This window comes from Nerophis ophidion, linkage group LG18 (assembly GCF_033978795.1).
Source record: "Nerophis ophidion isolate RoL-2023_Sa linkage group LG18, RoL_Noph_v1.0, whole genome shotgun sequence".
NCBI classification, from domain to species: domain Eukaryota; kingdom Metazoa; phylum Chordata; class Actinopteri; order Syngnathiformes; family Syngnathidae; genus Nerophis; species Nerophis ophidion.
In genome coordinates, this window is record NC_084628.1 from 4,768,766 (window position 1) to 4,788,211 (window position 19,446).

Consider the following 19,446-nt stretch of genomic DNA (forward strand, 5'->3'; position numbering starts at 1 on the left):
GCTCATGTGGATGACTGCGACCGTCAGCTGTAGCAGACGTGGATGTTGAGGGTGAGTGCGCTCAACACAAACATGAGTACACACTCGGGACTACAGCAGAACCGCATGATGACATCACGACAAACCATTGATTAGTTTGTATTTTATTCTAAAATGTGGGTTTAATTTTGATTTAATTTGGACGTCACACTGTCTTATGATTAGAAAATAGTAGATATAAATGCATGATTTTGTATATACAGTAAGAAGGGGATTTAAATAGCCCCAGTCATCTTAATTTACCTGACACTTGAAGCGTGACAAATATCTGTCATGTCTTGCGATCACGTTCTGTTTGTTTTTGACTCCGTTAGTTCCTGTTTTTTGATGTTACCCTTGTTTGTTTTGGTTGCCATGGTGGCATCGCACCTGTTGTCAATCATGACACCACTATTTAAGCCTGTAGTTGCCAGGTAGTCAGCCTGGCGACGTTACACCTGATACCGGAATGATTACAGCGCTCATACCATTGCTCTGTCGTTTTTGACGCCACAGTAAGTGTTTTGTTTATGTCCATAGTTCCGGCTCCGTGTTTGCGTTTTTGTTCCTAGCTAAGTTTGAGTCTCAGCCTTTGGTTTGTTATTTTGTTAGATTATTTAAATCATGTCTTTACCTTCACGTCGTGTTCAGTCAAGTCGATTTGCACCCCGCAGTAAGCTGCTCCAAAGTCCTAGTCTTGACAATTGGGCATTATAGCCTGGTTGGTAGAGTGGCCGTGCCAGCAACTTGAGGGTTGCAGGTTCGATTCCCGCTTCCGCCATCCTAGTCACTGCTGTTGTGTCCTTGAGCAAGACACTTTACCCACCTGCTCCCAGTGCCACCCACACTGGTTTAAATGTAACTTAGATATTGGGTTTCACTATGTAAAGCGCTTTGAGTCACTTGAGAAAAGTGCTATATAAATATGATTCACTTCACTTTAGTACTATTGAAGATCTTTGCCTCTTCTCAACTCTTTGGTAATATTCTTTTCACAAAATACAACCAAAAGTATGTTAATGTTAAATCGTACTTTAAATGTAACTTAGATATTGGGTTTCACTATGTAAAGCGCTTTGAGTCACTAGAGAAAAAGCGCTATATAAATATAATTCATTTCACAATTTCCACATTTGCCACCAGATGGCAGTAGAATGCTGAATATCTTTATGTGTTTTTGTGGCGTTTCCAACTTTGGCCAAAGCGCCTGTTGCTATGCAGAGTGGCGCTTTCCATCATTTTCAGCAGACTGTATTCCTAATTGATTAGCCTTCACTCTTCCTCTCACACGAGATTCACCCAGCCATGTAAACGACTACTTTACGTAACATGATGATCATTGTAGACTTTGAATCTTGCCTACATAAGCTGCTTAAATCTTTTTGCAAATTTTAAAACAATAAAGATACAATAATATCATATTTTAGAGAAATATTGACTGATAATAAAGCAGAATATTGCAAAAAGTCCTAACCTTTTGTTTCCCATTCATTTTATTTACAAAAAAACATGTTTTTTTGTAAATATGTTCATCTATTTTATAAAACAAAATAGAACAAAACAACAACCTTTTGAGAAGTCACTTAAGAATGAGCAATTTTGAAATGATTAAATCCGTTATTAATATTTATTTTATTTTATACATAATGTAAACAAATGCAATTGTGCAGACTAAAAATAATACGAAGAAAGTACAAAAATAAAGTTGTTATATAATGTGGGAAAAGTCATGTATTTAGGAAAATAAATAAATGTTATTTAAGTAATTATTTAGTTTGTTTTAAACTTGTTTAACCAACATGTTTACACTTGCACAATTCAACTTGTCAAAAGTAGCAAATATTATTTTATTATTATTATTTTTTGGGAAACATTATATTGTGAGGCATAAATAGAATTAATTAAATGGATTTTGAATAAAAAAGTCATATACTCTCAAGGGAACAACTTTTTTTTTTAAAGAAAAACTCACATTTTTTATGAGTTTTAATGTCATGTGAAAAAAGTAAACAAAATAATGATTGACACTAGAACATTAAATTCTTACAAATATTAAAAAGTCATATACTCTTTCAGTTCATACATTTATTAAAAAATATATATAATATGAGTAATAAATCCATAAGAATAACCTTTAATTATTACAAGCTAAAGTTAAACAATAAATATAAAATAATAACATATTTTAGAGAAATATTAAATGATAATAAAGCAGAATATTGCAAAAAGTTATCTTTTTTTTGAATTTCATTTTATTTACAAAAAACACTCAATGTTCATCTATATAATAAAAGAAAATAGAACACAAAATAACCATTTAGAAGTCACTTAAGAATGACACAATTTAGTAATGATAAAATCCGTTATTAATATTTATTTTCTTTTATACATAATGTAAACAAATGCAATTGTGCAGACTAAAAATAATACGAAGAAAGTACAAAAATAAAGTTGTTATATAATGTGGGCAAAGTCATGTATTTAAGAAAATAACTAAATGTTGTTTAAGTAATTATTTAGTTTGTTTTAAACTTGTTTAACCAACATGTTTACACTTGCACAATTCAACTTGTCAAAAGTAGCAAATATTATTTTATTATTGTTATTATTTTGGGGGAAACATTATATTGTGAGGCATGAATAGAATTAATTAAATGGATTTTGAATAAAAAAAAGTCATATACTCTCAAGAGAACAACTTTTTTTTTTTTAAAGAAAAACTCACATTTTTTATGAGTTTTAATGTCATGTGAAAAAAGTAAACAAAATAATAATTGACACTAGAACATTAAATTCTTACAAATATTAAAAAGTCATATACTCTTTCAGTTCATACATTTATTTAAAAAAATATATATAATATGAGTAATAAATCCACAAGAATAACCTTTAATTATTACAAGCTAAAGTTAAACAATAAATATAAAATAATAACATATTTTAGAGAAATATTAAATGATAATAAAGCAGAATATTGCAAAAAGTTATCTTTTTTTTCCATTTTATTTTATTTACAAAAACACTCAATGTTCATCTATATAATAAAAGAAAATAGAACAAAAAATAACCATTTAGGAGTCACTGAAAAATGAGAAAATGTTGTAATGATAAAATCCGTTATTAATATTAATTTTATTTTATACATAATGTAAACAAATGCAATTGTGCAGACTAAAAATAATACGAAGAAAGTACAAAAATAAAGTTGTTATATAATGTGGGCAAAGTCATGTATTTAAGAAAATAACTAAATGTTATTTAAGTAATTATTTAGTTTGTTTTAAACTTGTTTAACCAACATGTTTACACTTGCACAATTCAACTTGCCAAAAGTAGCAAATATTATTCTATTATTGTTATTATTTTTTGGGAAACATCATAATGTGAGGCATAAATAGAATTAATTAAATGGATTTTGAATAAAAAAGTCATATACTCTCAAGAGAACAACTTTTTTTTTAAAGAAAAACTCACATTTTTTATGAGTTTTAATGTCATGTGAAAAAAGTAAACAAAATAATGATTGACACTAGAACATTAAATTCTTACAAATATTAGAAAGTCATATACTCTTTCAATTCATACATTTATTTAAAAAAATATATAATATGAGTAATAAATCCACAAGAATAACCTTTAATTATTACAAGCTAAAGTTAAACAATAAGATACAATAATAGCATATTTTAGAGAAATATTAAATGATAATAAAGCAGAATATTGCAAAAAGTTATCTTTTTTTAAATTTTATTTTATTTACAAAAAAACACTCAATGTTCATCTATATAATAAAAGAAAATAGAACAAAAAATAACCATTTAGAAGTCACTGAAGAATGAGAAAATTTTGTAATGATAAAATCCGTTATTAATATTTATTTTATTTTATACATAATGTAAACAAATGCAATTTTGCAGACTAAAAATAATACGAAGAAAGTACAAAAATAAAGTTGTTATATAATGTGGGCAAAGTCATGTATTTAAGAAAATAACTAAATGTTGTTTAAGTAATTATTTAGTTTGTTTTAAACTTGTTTAACCAACATGTTTACACTTGCACAATTCAACTTGCCAAAAGTAGCAAATATTACTCTATTATTGTTATTATTTTGGGGGAAACATCATATTGTGAGGCATAAATAGAATTAATTAAATGGATTTTGAATAAAAAAGTCATATACTCTCAAGAGAACAACTTTTTTTTTTTTTTAAAGAAAAACTCACATTTTTTATGAGTTTTAATGTCATGTGAAAAAAGTAAACAAAATAATGATTGACACTAGAACATTCAATTCTTGCAAATATTAGAAAGTCATATACTCTTTCAGTTCATACATTTATTTAAAAAAATATATAATATGAGTAATAAATCCACAAGAATAACCTTTAATTATTACAAGCTAAAGTTAAACAATAAGATACAATAATAGCATATTTTAGAGAAATATTAAATGATAATAAAGCAGAATATTGCAAAAAGTTATCTTTTTTTAAATTTTATTTTATTTACAAAAAAACACTCAATGTTCATCTATATAATAAAAGAAAATAGAACAAAAAATAACCATTTAGAAGTCACTGAAGAATGAGAAAATTTTGTAATGATAAAATCCGTTATTAATATTTATTTTATTTTATACATAATGTAAACAAATGCAATTTTGCAGACTAAAAATAATACGAAGAAAGTACAAAAATAAAGTTGTTATATAATGTGGGCAAAGTCATGTATTTAAGAAAATAACTAAATGTTGTTTAAGTAATTATTTAGTTTGTTTTAAACTTGTTTAACCAACATGTTTACACTTGCACAATTCAACTTGCCAAAAGTAGCAAATATTACTCTATTATTGTTATTATTTTGGGGGAAACATCATATTGTGAGGCATAAATAGAATTAATTAAATGGATTTTGAATAAAAAAGTCATATACTCTCAAGAGAACAACTTTTTTTTTTTTTTAAAGAAAAACTCACATTTTTTATGAGTTTTAATGTCATGTGAAAAAAGTAAACAAAATAATGATTGACACTAGAACATTCAATTCTTGCAAATATTAGAAAGTCATATACTCTTTCAGTTCATACATTTATTTAAAAAAATATATATAATATGAGTAATAAATCCACAAGAATAACCTTTAATTATTACAAGCTAAAGTTAAACAATAAATATAAAATAATAGCATATTTTAGAGAAATATTAAATGATAATAAAGCAGAATATTGCAAAAAGTTATCTTTTTTTTTTCATTTTGTTTTATCTACAAAAAACACTCAATGTTCATCTATATAATAAAAGAAAATAGAACAAAAAATAACCATTTAGGAGTCACTGAAGAATGAGAAAATGTTGTAATGATAAAATCCGTTATTAATATTTATTTTATTTTATACATAATGTGAACAAATGCTATTGTGCAGACTAAAAATAATACGAAGAAAGTACAAAAATAAAGTTGTTATATAATGTGGGCAAAGTCATGTATTTAAGAAAATAACTAAATGTTGTTTAAGTAATTATTTAGTTTGTTTTAAACTTGTTTAACCAACATGTTTACACTTGCACAATTCAACTTGCCAAAAGTAGCAAATATTACTCTATTATTGTTATTATTTTGGGGGAAACATCATATTGTGAGGCATAAATAGAATTAATTAAATGGATTTTGAATAAAAAAGTCATATACTCTCAAGAGAACAACTTTTTTTTTTTTTTAAAGAAAAACTCACATTTTTTATGAGTTTTAATGTCATGTGAAAAAAGTAAACAAAATAATGATTGACACTAGAACATTCAATTCTTGCAAATATTAGAAAGTCATATACTCTTTCAGTTCATACATTTATTTAAAAAAATATATATAATATGAGTAATAAATCCACAAGAATAACCTTTAATTATTACAAGCTAAAGTTAAACAATAAATATAAAATAATAGCATATTTTAGAGAAATATTAAATGATAATAAAGCAGAATATTGCAAAAAGTTATCTTTTTTTTTTCATTTTGTTTTATCTACAAAAAACACTCAATGTTCATCTATATAATAAAAGAAAATAGAACAAAAAATAACCATTTAGGAGTCACTGAAGAATGAGAAAATGTTGTAATGATAAAATCCGTTATTAATATTTATTTTATTTTATACATAATGTGAACAAATGCTATTGTGCAGACTAAAAATAATACGAAGAAAGTACAAAAATAAAGTTGTTATATAATGTGGGCAAAGTCATGTATTTAAGAAAATAACTAAATGTTGTTTAAGTAATTATTTAGTTTGTTTTAAACTTGTTTAACCAACATGTTTACACTTGCACAATTCAACTTGCCAAAAGTAGCAAATATTATTTTATTATTGTTATTATTTTTGGGAAACATTATATTGTGAGGCATAAATAGAATTAAGTCAAATTGATTTTGAATGAAGAAGTCATATACTCCATTTTTTTTTTTTTAAGAAAAAGTACCATTTTTATGAGTTTTAATGTCATGAGAAAAAAGTAAACAAAATAATGATTGACACTAGAATATTAAATTCTTACAAATATTAAAAAGTCATATACTCTTCCGGTTCATACATTTATTTAAAAATAAATATGATATGAGTTATAAATCCACAAGAATAACCTTTTAATTATTACAAGCTAAAGTTAAACAATAAGATAAAATAATGGCATATTTTTAGAGAAATATAAAATTATATTTATTTTATTCACAAAAAACACACAACTTTCATCTATTCAACAAAAGAAAACAAAAACATTTTGAGAAGTCACTTAAGAATGAGCAGTTTTTGTTATGATAAAATCAGTTATTAAAGTCGATCAATCGACCTTGATTTATATAGTTCTAAATCACGAGTGTCTCAAAGGGCTGCTCAAGCCATAACGACAAAATCGGCTCGGATCCCACATCAGGGCAAGGAAAAACTCAACACAATGGGCTACAATGAGAAACCTTGGAGGGGACGGGGGGTGGGGGGGGCATGGCAGAAAAGAGACGGCAGATCAACTGGTCTAAAAGGGGGGGGTTATCAATTGAGTTATTACTTTATTTAATACACAATCTCGTGCCTCCAGTTTTTAGCACTTGGTTCTCTCTTGCATCTTCTGCAGTGGAAGTTATTTACCGATTTCACAACAAACTTGTGTGACTAATTCCTTGCTTTGACATTGTTTTTTTGTAGAGGAAAAAGAAAAAGAGGAAAACCCCTTTGTCTACGGTAAGTGGCGTTTATAGTTACTAACAAGTCTTTGGACACGTGGATTTTAAAAGGACTCGTGTCTTCTGTGCTTTGTAGACTATGAGAGCCTGAGGATTTGTGGACTGGCGCTCGCTGTGGTGCTCTTCGCCCTCGGGATCCTGCTCATCCTCAGTAAGGAAACCCCTGCAAAATAAAGGCCTAATTACAAACCCCGTTTCCAAATGAGTTGGGAAATTGTGTCAGATGTAAATATAAACAGAATACAATAATTGGCAAATCATTTTCAACCCATATTCAGTTGAAAATGCTACAAAGACAACATATTTGATGTTCAAACTCATAAACATTTTTTTTGTGTGTGCAAGTAATCATTAACTTTATCACGTGACAAAGAAGTTGGGAAATGTGGCAATAAATACTGATAAAGTTGAGGAATGCTCATCAAACACTTATTTGGAACATCCCACAGGTGTGAAGGCTAATTGGGAACAGGTGGGTGCCATGATTGGGTATAAAAACCGCTTCCCAAAAAAATGCTCAGTCTTTCACAAGAAAGGATGGGGCGAGGTACACCCCTTTGTCCACAACTGCGTGAGCAAATAGTCAAACAGTTTAAGAACAACCTTTCTCAAAGTGCAATTGCAAGAAATTTAGGGATTTCAACATCTACGCTCTGTAATATCATCAAAAGGTTCAGAGAATCTGGAGAAATCACTCCACGTAAGCGGCATGGCTGGAAACCAACATTGACTGAACGTGACCTTCGATCCCTCAGACGGCACTGTATCAAAAACCGACATCAATCTCTAAAGGATATCACCACATGGGCTCAGGAACACTTCAGAAAACCACTGTCACTACATACAGTTTGTCGTTACATCTGTAAGTGCAAGTTAAAGCTCTACTATGCAAAGCCAAAGCCATTTGTCAACAACATCCAGAAACCCCGCCGGCTTTTCTGGGACAGAGATCATTTAAGATCGACTGATGCAAAGTGCAAAAGTGTTCTGTGATCTGAACATCCCACAGGTGTGCAGGCTTATTGGGAACAGGTGGGTGCCATGATTGGGTATAAAAACAGCTTCCCAAAAAAATGCTCAGTCTTTCACAAGAAAGGATGGGGCGAGGTACACCCCTTTGTCCACAACTGCGTGAGCAAATAGTCAAACAGTTTAAGAACAACGTTTCTCCAAAGTGCAATTGCAAGAAATTTAGGGATTTCAACATCTACACTCCATAATATCATCAAAAGGTTCAGAGAATCTGGAGAAATCACTCCACGTAAGCTGCATGGCCGGAAACCAACATTGAATGAACGTGACCTTCAATCCCTCAGACTTCACTGTATCAAAAACCGACATCAATCTCTAAAGGATATCACCACATGGGCTCAGGAACACTTCAGAAAACCACTGTCACTAAATACAGTTCGTCGCTGCGTCTGTAAGTGTAAGGTAAATCTCTACTATGCAAAGCCAAAGCCATTTGTCAACAACATCCAGAAACCCCGCCGGCTTTTCTGGGACAGAGATCATTTAAGATCGACTGATGCAAAGTGCAAAAGTGTTGTGTGATCTGAACATCCCACAGGTGTGCAGGCTTATTGGGAACAGGTGGGTGCCATGATTGGGTATAAAACCGCTTCCCAAAAAAATGCTCAGTCTTTCACAAGAAAGGATGGGGCGAGGTACACCCCTTTGTCCACGACTGCGTGAGCAAATAGTCAAACAGTTTAAGAAGAACGTTTCTCAAAAGTGCAATTGCAAGAAATTTAGGGATTTCAACATCTACGATCCATAATATCATCAAAATGTTCAGAGAATCTGGAGAAATCACTCCACGTAAGCGGCATGGCCGGAAGCCAACATTGAATGACCGTGACTTTCGATCCCTGTATCAAAAACCGACGTCAATCTCTAAAGGATATCACCACATGGGCTCAGGAACACTTCAGAAAACCACTGTCACTACATACAGTTTGTCGCTACATCTGTAAGTGCAAGTTAAAGCTCTACTATGCAAAGCCAAAGCCATTTGTCAACAACATCCAGAAACCCCGCCGGCTTTTCTGGGACAGAGATCATCTAAGATCGACTGATGCAAAGTGCAAAAGTGTTCTGTGATCTGAACATCCCACAGGTGTGCAGGCTTATTGGGAACAGGTGGGTGCCATGATTGGGTATAAAAACCGCTTCCCAAAAAAATGCTCAGTCTTTCACAAGAAAGGATGGGGCGAGGTACACCCCTTTGTCCACAACTGCGTGAGCAAATAGTCAAACAGTTTAAGAACAACCTTTCTCAAAAGTGCAATTGCAAGAAATTTAGGGATTTCAACATCTACGATCCATAATATCATCAAAAGGTTCAGAGAATCTGGACAAATCACTCCACGTAAGCGGCATGGCCGGAAGCCAACATTGAATGACCGTGACTTTCGATCCCTGTATCAAAAACCGACGTCAATCTCTAAAGGATATCACCACATGGGCTCAGGAACACTTCAGAAAACCACTGTCACTAAATACAGTTCGTCGCTACGTCTGTAAGTGTAAGGTAAATCTCTACTATGCAAAGCGAAAGCCATTTATCAACAACATCCAGAAACCCCGCCGGCTTTTCTGGGACAGAGATCATTTAAGATCGACTGATGCAAAGTGCAAAAGTGTTGTGTGATCTGAACATCCCACAGGTGTGCAGGCTTATTGGGAACAGGTGGGTGCCATGATTGGGTATAAAAACCGCTTCCCCAAAAAATGCTCAGTCTTTCACAAGAAAGGATGGGGCGAGGTACACCCCTTTGTCCACAACTGCGTGAGCAAATAATCAAACAGTTTAAGAAGAACGTTTCTCAAAAGTGCAATTGCAAGAAATTTAGGGATTTCAACATCTACGATCCATAATATCATCAAAAGGTTCAGAGAATCTGGACAAATCACTCCACGTAAGCGGCATGGCCGGAAGCCAACATTGAATGACCGTGACTTTCGATCCCTGTATCAAAAACCGACGTCAATCTCTAAAGGATATCACCACATGGGCTCAGGAACACTTCAGAAAACCACTGTCACTACATACAGTTTGTCGTTACATCTGTAAGTGCAAGTTAAAGCTCTACTATGCAAAGCCAAAGCCATTTGTCAACAACATCCAGAAACCCCGCCGGCTTTTCTGGGACAGAGATCATTTAAGATCGACTGATGCAAAGTGCAAAAGTGTTCTGTGATCTGAACATCCCACAGGTGTGCAGGCTTATTGGGAACAGGTGGGTGCCATGATTGGGTATAAAAACCGCTTCCCAAAAAAATGCTCAGTCTTTCACAAGAAAGGATGGGGCGAGGTACACCCCTTTGTCCACAACTGTGTGAGCAAATAGTCAAACAGTTTAAGAAGAACGTTTCTCAAAAGTGCAATTGCAAGAAATTTAGGGATTTCAACATCTACGATCCATAATATCATCAAAAGGTTCAGAGAATCTGGACAAATCACTCCACGTAAGCTGCATGGCCGGAAGCCAACATTGAATGACCGTGACTTTCGATCCCTGTATCAAAAACCGACGTCAATCTCTAAAGGATATCACCACATGGGCTCAGGAACACTTCAGAAAACCACTGTCACTACATACAGTTTGTCGTTACATCTGTAAGTGCAAGTTAAAGCTCTACTATGCAAAGCCAAAGCCATTTGTCAACAACATCCAGAAACGCCGCCGGCTTCTCTGGGCCCGAGGTCATCTAAAATGGAAAAGTGTTCTGTGGTCCGATGGGGGCCACAAACAACAGAATCGTAACACCATCACTGATAATGTAATGGCATATTCCTATTATCAGTGTTAGTGCTGGGCTGGTAAACAATCCCGGTTGAAGAAGTGTCAGAAATATGTTTCAAATCCGTCAAATGTGTTACTTTGCACGAAAAAATAACTTATTGAACACATTCTTCTTTGGTTCGGTATAAAACATTCATTAAATCATATAAATTTTCACTAAAAAAAGAACAGAAATTGTGTAGTATGGATAAAAATGGTGAATTTTGGGGGTGGTGGGGATGGTTTAAAAGAAGTGTGATATTTGACTTAAACCTTGACTTTATTTTTAAAAAAAATAAGGTCATAAAGTACATAATGTCAGGCTTGCCACTGACAGTTTGTTTGTGTTTTAGTTTTTCCTCTGTGTGTGTTTAGTATTTCCTGTTTTTAGTTCCTGTCAGCGCTCTTATTTTGTCTGTTTCCTGTTTTTTCCCCCCTGTGCGCTGTTTCCCCTCTGCTGCGCCTGATTGGCACCTGGCCACACCTGGTGTCAATCAGCCCGCTTCCTATTTTACCTGCTTTATACTTCCAGTCGGTGCCGGATTATTGTCGCTCTTGTCATATCGCTCGTGTCGTCGCTACCGTATCCTATCGTGTCGCTGCAGCGTTGCGGTAAGCTATATTTGACAGTGTTTGTAGCTTACTGTCTTTTGTTCCCTGCTTCCAAGTTTGTTTTCATATTATAAGCACGACTTCTGTCTCTTGCTCGTTACCTGCCGGCTTCCATGCTAGGCCCTTTTTGTTTCTGCTAGCTTCCGTGCTAAGCTCCTGTTATTTTCTAACTCCCATGCTAGCTCTCTTAGATTGTTATCCGCCTGGTGCGCGCTTTTTGTTGCACCCCTTTGGTTTGTTCTGGTTTTGGTATTTTTTTAATCAAATCATGTTTTCCCACTCCATGCCCGCCTCCATCTCTGCGTCTTGGGGTTCATCACAAACTAACTCTGACATTTTAAAGAATATGCAGGATTGTACACAACTTTCGTCCCTGCGGCATTGAATGCCAAACACATAATAACCGGACAGCACTAAACAACAGGACAACAATGCATATACAACAAATAAACAACAACAATAAAAAGTACAGTAAGACGAGAAAAAAAAACAACATTAAACAATAAACCAAATCCCTAATGACAGACCAGAAATTAGCATAGAAAGTTGGATTTAAGTGTAAGAGTGCTTAAGTGTCAATCAAATCTGAGCGTTATCATCTAAGTCCATGTTTTTATTCCACTTCTTTGTTGGATATTATAATGAAATTACTGCATGTGTTGACAAAAATATGACCTTCCGTTATTCTTCCAGGTAGACGATGCCGCTGCAGTATCAAGCAGAAGCCCAGGTATGCCCGTGTCCCCGCCTGTCGAGCTTTTGTCATCATCTGGTTACTATGGCGACCTGAAACCACAACACCAGGGGGAGCTCCACAAACCACGTTAAACCCAGATTTCCATCTAACAAAGGTCTTAACTCATTCTCTTTCTATGCCACATCAATGTGGAATGCACTCCCAACAGGTATAAAAGTAAGTGCATCTCTATATTCCTTCAAAACCGCTCTAAAACAACACCTCCAGGCAACTTCAACACTTTACTAATACCCTCCTCCATTCACATCCCATCTCCCCGGATTATAAACAACTCAAATGTACTTCTAATGTATATACTTGTTCTTATGCTATCTGAACTCACTGGCTGTACATATCCTACTAAATAAGACCTACACTGTTTCAATGTCCACATTTCTCTGTTGATGCAATTGTTGATGACTGAAGTTCTGATATCAACCAAAGCTCCTCATCCCACCCTCCGGATTGTAAATAATGTAAATAATTCAATGTACATACTATGATGATTAACTTGTGTGATGACTGTATTATGTTGATAGTATATATTTGTACCATGAATTGACTTAAACAAGTTGAAAAACTTATTGGGGTGTTAGCATTTAGTGGTCAATTGTACGGAATAAGTACTGTACTGTGCAATCTACTAATAAAAGTATCAATCAACCAAAGTTGTTTATAATCCGGGGAGATGGGATGTGAATGGAGGAGGGTATTAGTAAAGTGTTGAAGTTGCCTGGAGGTGTTGTTTTAGAGTGGTTTTGAAGGAATATAGAGATGCACTTACTTTTATACCTGTTGGGAGTGCATTCCACATTGATGTGGCATAGAAAGAGAATGAGTTAAGACCTTTGTTAGATCGGAATCTGGGTTTAACGTGGTTTGTGGAGCTCCCCCTGGTGTTGTGGTTATGGTGGTCATTGCTAAGGAAGTAGTTTGACATGTACTTCGGTATCAAGGAGGTGTAGCGGATTTTATAGACTAGGCTCAGTGCAAGTTGTTTGACTCTGTCCTCCACCCTGAGCCGGCTCACTTTGGAGAAGTGGGTTGGATTGAGGTGTGATCTGGGGTGGAGGTCTAAAAGTAACCGGATTAGTTTATTCTGGGATGTTTGGAGTCTAGATTTGAGGGTTTTGGAGGTGCTGGGGTACCAGGAGGTGCAAGCGTGATCGAAGAAGGGTTGATTGAGAGTTCCCGCTAGAATCCTCAAGGTGCTTTTGTTGACCAGAGAGGAGATTCTGTAGAGGAATCTCGTTCTTTGGTTGACCTTTTTGATCACCTTGGTTGCCATTTTATCACAGAAAAGATTAGCCTCTAGAATGGAACCTAGGTAGGTGATCTCATCCTTCCTGGTGATAACAATGTCACCCACTTTTATAGTGAAGTCACTGACCTTCTTAAGTTTGATATGGGACCCAAATACTGGCTCACCTGCACTGGCTTCCTGTGCACTTGAGATGTGACTTTAAGGTTTTACTACTTACGTATAAAATACTACACGGTCTAGCTCCATCCTATCTTGCCGATTGTATTGTACCATATGTCCCGGCAAGAAATCTGCGTTCAAAGGACTCCGGCTTATTAGTGATTCCCAAAGCCCAAAAAAAGTCTGCGGGCTGTAGAGCTTTTTCATTTCGGGCTCCAGTACGCTGGAATGCCCTCCCGGTAACAGTTTGAGATGCTACCTCAGTAGAAGCATTTAAGTCTCACCTTAAAACTCATCTGTATACTCTAGCCTTTAAATAGACTCCCTTTTTAGACCAGTTGATCTGCCGTTTCTTTTCTTTTTCTTCTATGTCCCACTCTCCTTTGTGGAGGGAGTCCGGTCCGATCCGGTGGCCATGTACTGCTCGCCTGTGTATCGGCTGGGGACATCTCTGCGCTGCTGATCAGCCTCCGCTTGGGATGGTTTCCTGCTGGCTCCGCTGTGAACGGGACTCTCGCTGCTGTGTTGGATCCGCTTTGGACTGGACTCTCGCGACTGTGTTGGATCCATTATGGATTGAACTTTCACAGTATCATGTTCTCATATGTTCTCATAGTCATCAGTATCATCAGTATCACAGTATCATGTTCTCATAGTCATCATCGTCACCGGTGTCCCACTGGGTGTGAGTTTTCCTTGCCCTTATGTGGGCCTACCGAGGATGTGGTAGTGGTTTGTGCAGCCCTTTGAGACACTAGTGATTTAGGGCTATATAAGTAAACATTGATTGATTGATTGATGGATTCCGTTTTACCTAAGTGTATGGATAGCTTGTTGTCAGCGAGCCAGGTGCAAATATTGAGGAGTTCAGCACTGAGGATTTGTTCCACCTGTGACTTGTCCTTGCCGGATACCAGCAGGGCCGAGTCATCCTCAAACAGGAACAATTCACAGTGGCATGCTGATGGCATGTCATTCACGAATATTAGGAACAGTAAAGGTCCAAGTATACTGCCTTGGGGGACTCCACAGCTTACTGAGAGGGGAGGGGCACCTCTACCACCTGTTTCCTCCCCTCCAAGTAAGATTGCATCCAGCTGGATGAGGTTTCGTCGAATCCGATTGCTCGGAGCTTATCCAACAGTATAGCGTGGTTAACGGTGTCAAAGGCCTTCTGAAGGTCCAGCATGACCATGCCGCAGTATTTGCCCGCCTCCACCTCATGTTTGATTGATTGAAATCTGCGTTCAAAAGACTCCGGCTTATTAGTGATTCCTAGAGCTCAAAAAAAGTCTGCGGGCTATAGAGCGTTTTCCGTTCGGGCTCCAGTACTCTGGAATGCCCTCCCGGTAACAGTTCGAGATGCTACCTCAGTAGAAGCATTTAAGTCTCATCTTAAAACTCATCTGTATACTCTAGCCTTTAAATAGACCTCCTTTTTAGACCAGTTGATCTGCCGCTTCTTTTCTTTCTCCTATGTCCCCCCCTCCCTTGTGGAGGGGGTCCGGTCCGATGACCATGGATGAAGTACTGACTGTCCAGAGTCGAGACCCAGGATGGACCGCTCGTCGGGACCCAGGATGGACCGCTCGCCTGTATCGGTTGGGGACATCTCTACGCTGCTGATCCGCTTGAGATGGTTTCCTGTGGACGGGACTCTCACTGCTGTCTTGGAGCCACTATGGATTGAACTTTCACAGTATCATGTTAGACCCGCTCGACATCCATTGCTTTCGGTCCCCTAGAGGGGGGGGGTTGCCCACATCTGAGGTCCTCTCCAAGGTTTCTCATAGTCAGCATTGTCACTGGCGTCCCACTGAATGTGAATTCTCCCTGCCCACTGGGTGTGAGTTTTCCTTGCCCTTTTGTGGGTTCTTCCGAGGATGTTGTAGTCGTAATGATTTGTGCAGTCCTTTGAGACATTTGTGATTTGGGGCTATATAAATAAACATTGAATTTGAATTGAATTTGATGTGGTCGGTCAGATAGAGAAGGCATGTGTCAGTGGAGTCGTTTGTTCTGAAGCCGGATTGGAATTTGTACATTAGTTTATTAGTAGCAAGGTATCTATCAACCTGTTCATTAACTATTTTCTCCATTACTTTCGAAATGGAACTGAGAATAGAAACAGGTCGGTAGTTACCAGGTTCTAATTTGCTTCCTTTTTTTATAAAGGGGGGTTACTCTTGCTGTCTTGAAATCCTTGGGTACTTGGCCTCAAATGTACTTCTAATGTATATACTTGTTCTTATGCTATGTGAACTCACTGGCTGTACATATCCTACTAAATAAGACCTACACTGTTTCAATGTCCACATTTCTCTGTTGATGACTGAAGTTCTGATATCAACCAAAGCTCCTCAAATTGTAAATAATTCAATGTATATACCAGTGGTTCTCCAACTTTTTTTGTCATCCCCCACTTTGGACAAGGGGAAGTTTTCAAGCCCCCCGCGACCACAAAAGGGAAAAAGCGGTAGAAAAATGGATGGATGGACTACTCTGTCAGTTTTCTTTGAAAGAAATCAAGTGGCTTCTTGACGTGATTGGGGTGTGTGGTCTCGAGGTGTCTCTTTAATTTGTTGGGTCTCATGCTGTCTGCTGCTAGCGGTTTTAGACGCAGAACACACCGAGGTCTCTCCTCTGCCCCCACCACCGTTGCCGTGAATCCAAGAGCAAGATACCCCTTCATCATATTTTCTTTTCGGTTGGCTTTTTGGTTGATTAAGCCCGTCAGATTTTTGTTTCTCTGCAGGCTCTGGCTCTGGCTCTGGCTCGACGACCTTTGAGGTGCGAGTCACAAATTTATCCATCCATCCATCCATCCATTTTCTACTGCTTATTCCCTTTCGGGGTCGCCAGGGGCCCTGGCTCCTATCTCGGCTACAATCGGGCGGAAGGCAGGGCCAACACAGATAGACAGACAACATTCACACTCACATTCACACACTAGGGCCAATTTAGTGTTGCCAATCAACCTATCCCCAGGTGCATGTCTTTGGAAGTGGGAGGAAGCCGGAGTACCCGGAGGGAACCCACGCATTCAATCAATCAATCAATCAATCAATGTTTATTTATATAGCCCCAAATCACAAAAGTCTCAAAGGACTGCACAAATCATTACGACTACAACATCCTCGGAAAACCCACAAAAGGGCAAGGAAAACTCACACCCAGTGGGCAGGGAGAATTCACATCCAGTGGGACGCCAGTGACAATGCTGACTATGAGAAACCTTGGAGAGGACCTCAGATGTGGGCAACCCCCCCCCTCTAGGGGACCGAAAGCAATGGATGTCGAGCGGGTCTAACATGATACTGTGAAAGTTCAATCCATAGTGGCTCCAACACAGCCGCGAGAGTTCAGTTCAAAGCGGATCCAAGACAGCAGCGAGAGTCCCGTCCACAGGAAACCATCTCAAGCGAGGCGGATCAGCAGCGTAGAGATGTCCCCAATCGATAAAGGCGAGCGGTCCATCCTGGGTCTCGACTCCGGACAGCCAGTACTTCATCCATGGTCATCGGACCGGACACCCTCCACAAGGGAGGGGGGGACATAGGAGAAAGAAAAGAAGCGGCAGATCAACTGGTCTAAAAAGGAGGTTTATTTAAAGGCTAGAGTATAGAGATGAGTTTTAAGGTGAGACTTAAATGCTTCTACTGAAGTAGCATCTCGAACTGGGCTTCCAGAGTACTGGAGCCCGAACGGAAAACGCTCTATAGCCCGCAGACTTTTTTTGGGCTCTAGGAATCACTAACAAGCCGGAGTGTTTTGAACGCAGATTTCTTGCCGGGACATATGGTACAATACAATCGGCAAGATAGGCTGGAGCTAGACCGTGTAGTATTTTATACGTAAGTAGTAAAACCTTAAAGTCACGGGGAGAACATGCAAACTCCACACAGAAAGACCCCGAGCCTGGATTTGAACCCAGGACTGCAGGAGCTTCGTATTGTGAGGCAGACGCACTCACCCCTCTGCCACCGTGAAGCCCTTATGTCAAATGATTACTTTTTAATGCAAAACGGTGCCATTCTATTTTCTACCTTTTGCTTTTTGTCCAAGTTGACACCGGGGGGACGCACAACAATTATTCCAACGTACCTGTACTGTCCTCCACCCGTGCAAATGGCAATAAACATCTATTCTATTCCATTTCCTGCAGGGCCCCCGGAGATGAGGAGACCCAGGAAGAAAACCTTATCGTCTCAAAGGGTAAGATGCACTTTTCACCTCCTTGTCAGCTCCCCACATCCATAATGGAGTCTCACTCTGGGATCTGAAACGTGTATTCCGCACCCTGTGTAGCTGCGGCAGCTGCCAAAGAGACTCCAGCGGAAAACTGAAGACAGCTCCTCCATTATCAGCTCCAACTGCCTTCTGAGAGGATGACGTGCATCACCTGCGTCGATGATATTATGTTCTAGGGTAACGATACGGCGAGGTATGACCACGTTATGATACAAAAATGTACATAAATCACGCGCCTTTTAGCCCAGTCGTGCTTCGTTGTGACGTAGCGGTCCTCAGTGCTCTTGTCTCTACTCGTGCCTTCATGTAGACGTCCTTCACTTTTACCGTACCGTACTGTACCGTGTCTCAGCTGTTATGTAACGATGACACCTTCCACGCCATTTGAAGGTAAAACAGGTGTCCGTGTGGTGTGGTGCTGCTGTTTGTTTTGTACTGCTTCGACACTTTAGGAACGTCTCCACTTTTTAATAAGGGTACCCTATATCCGGGATGTCCAAAGTGCGGCCCGCGGGGAATTTTTTAACGGCACATTCTAAAAATACGATTAAAAAAATACAAAACATAAAGAATGGTATAAAAGAGCAAACAGGTGTAATTTAAAGGCCTACTGAAATGAGATGTTCTTATTTAAACGGGGATAGCAGGTCCATTCTATGTGTCATACTTGATCATATTTTTGCTGAAAGGATTTAGTAGAGAACATCGACGATAAAGATCGCAACTTTTGGTCGCTAATAAAAAAAAGCCTTGCCTGTACCGGAAGTAGCAGGCGATCTGCGCGTGACGTCACCGGTTGTAGGGCTCCTCACATCCTCACTTTGTTTACAATCATGGCCACCAGCAGCTAGAGCGATTCGGACCGAGAAAGCGAGGATTTCCCCATTAATTTGAGCGAGGTTGAAAGATACGTGGATGAGGATAGTGAGAGTGAAGTACTAGAAAAGACAAAAAAAAAAAAAAAGGCGAAGGCAGTGAGAGCGATTCAGATGTTATTAGACACATTTACTAGGATAATTTTGGAAAATCCCTTATCTGCTTATTGTGTTACTAGTATTTTAGTGCAATTATATGGTACCTGAAAGCGACAATTTCCCCATTAATTTGAGCAAGGATGAAAGAGTCGTGGATAAGGAAAGTTAGAGTGAAGCACAAAAAAAAAGAAAAAGCTGTTACGCTTGTGTGGCATTGTAATGCCGGAGTCGGTCCTCCGTGGATGCGTCAGCAAGAACACAGCAAAAAAGGTAAGAACTAAGGGATTTATTAAACAAAAGGAGCTATTAACAAAAACACTGATACAAATAGAAAAGCCAAATAAAAGCGCTAGCATGGAAAGCTAGGACAAACAAACCGAAGCACAAAGGCACACAAAAGGTAAACACAAA

The 19,446-nt window shown here is 37.4% G+C and overlaps 1 protein-coding gene across 1 annotated transcript in view; it reads left to right on the top strand.

The window, feature by feature from the left end:
* Positions 1 to 19,229, top strand: part of fxyd6 (FXYD domain containing ion transport regulator 6) — a 53,697-nt gene extending 34,468 nt beyond the window's left edge. The window contains exons 4-9 of the mRNA XM_061878583.1: positions 28 to 51; positions 7,214 to 7,249; positions 7,328 to 7,402; positions 12,345 to 12,381; positions 17,976 to 18,025; positions 18,119 to 19,229. Coding sequence (XP_061734567.1) covers positions 28 to 51; positions 7,214 to 7,249; positions 7,328 to 7,402; positions 12,345 to 12,381; positions 17,976 to 18,025; positions 18,119 to 18,156 — 260 coding nt within the window. The 3' untranslated portion in view covers positions 18,157 to 19,229. The remainder of the gene's footprint in view (positions 1 to 27; positions 52 to 7,213; positions 7,250 to 7,327; positions 7,403 to 12,344; positions 12,382 to 17,975; positions 18,026 to 18,118) is intronic.
* Positions 19,230 to 19,446: the final 217 nt, after the last annotated feature.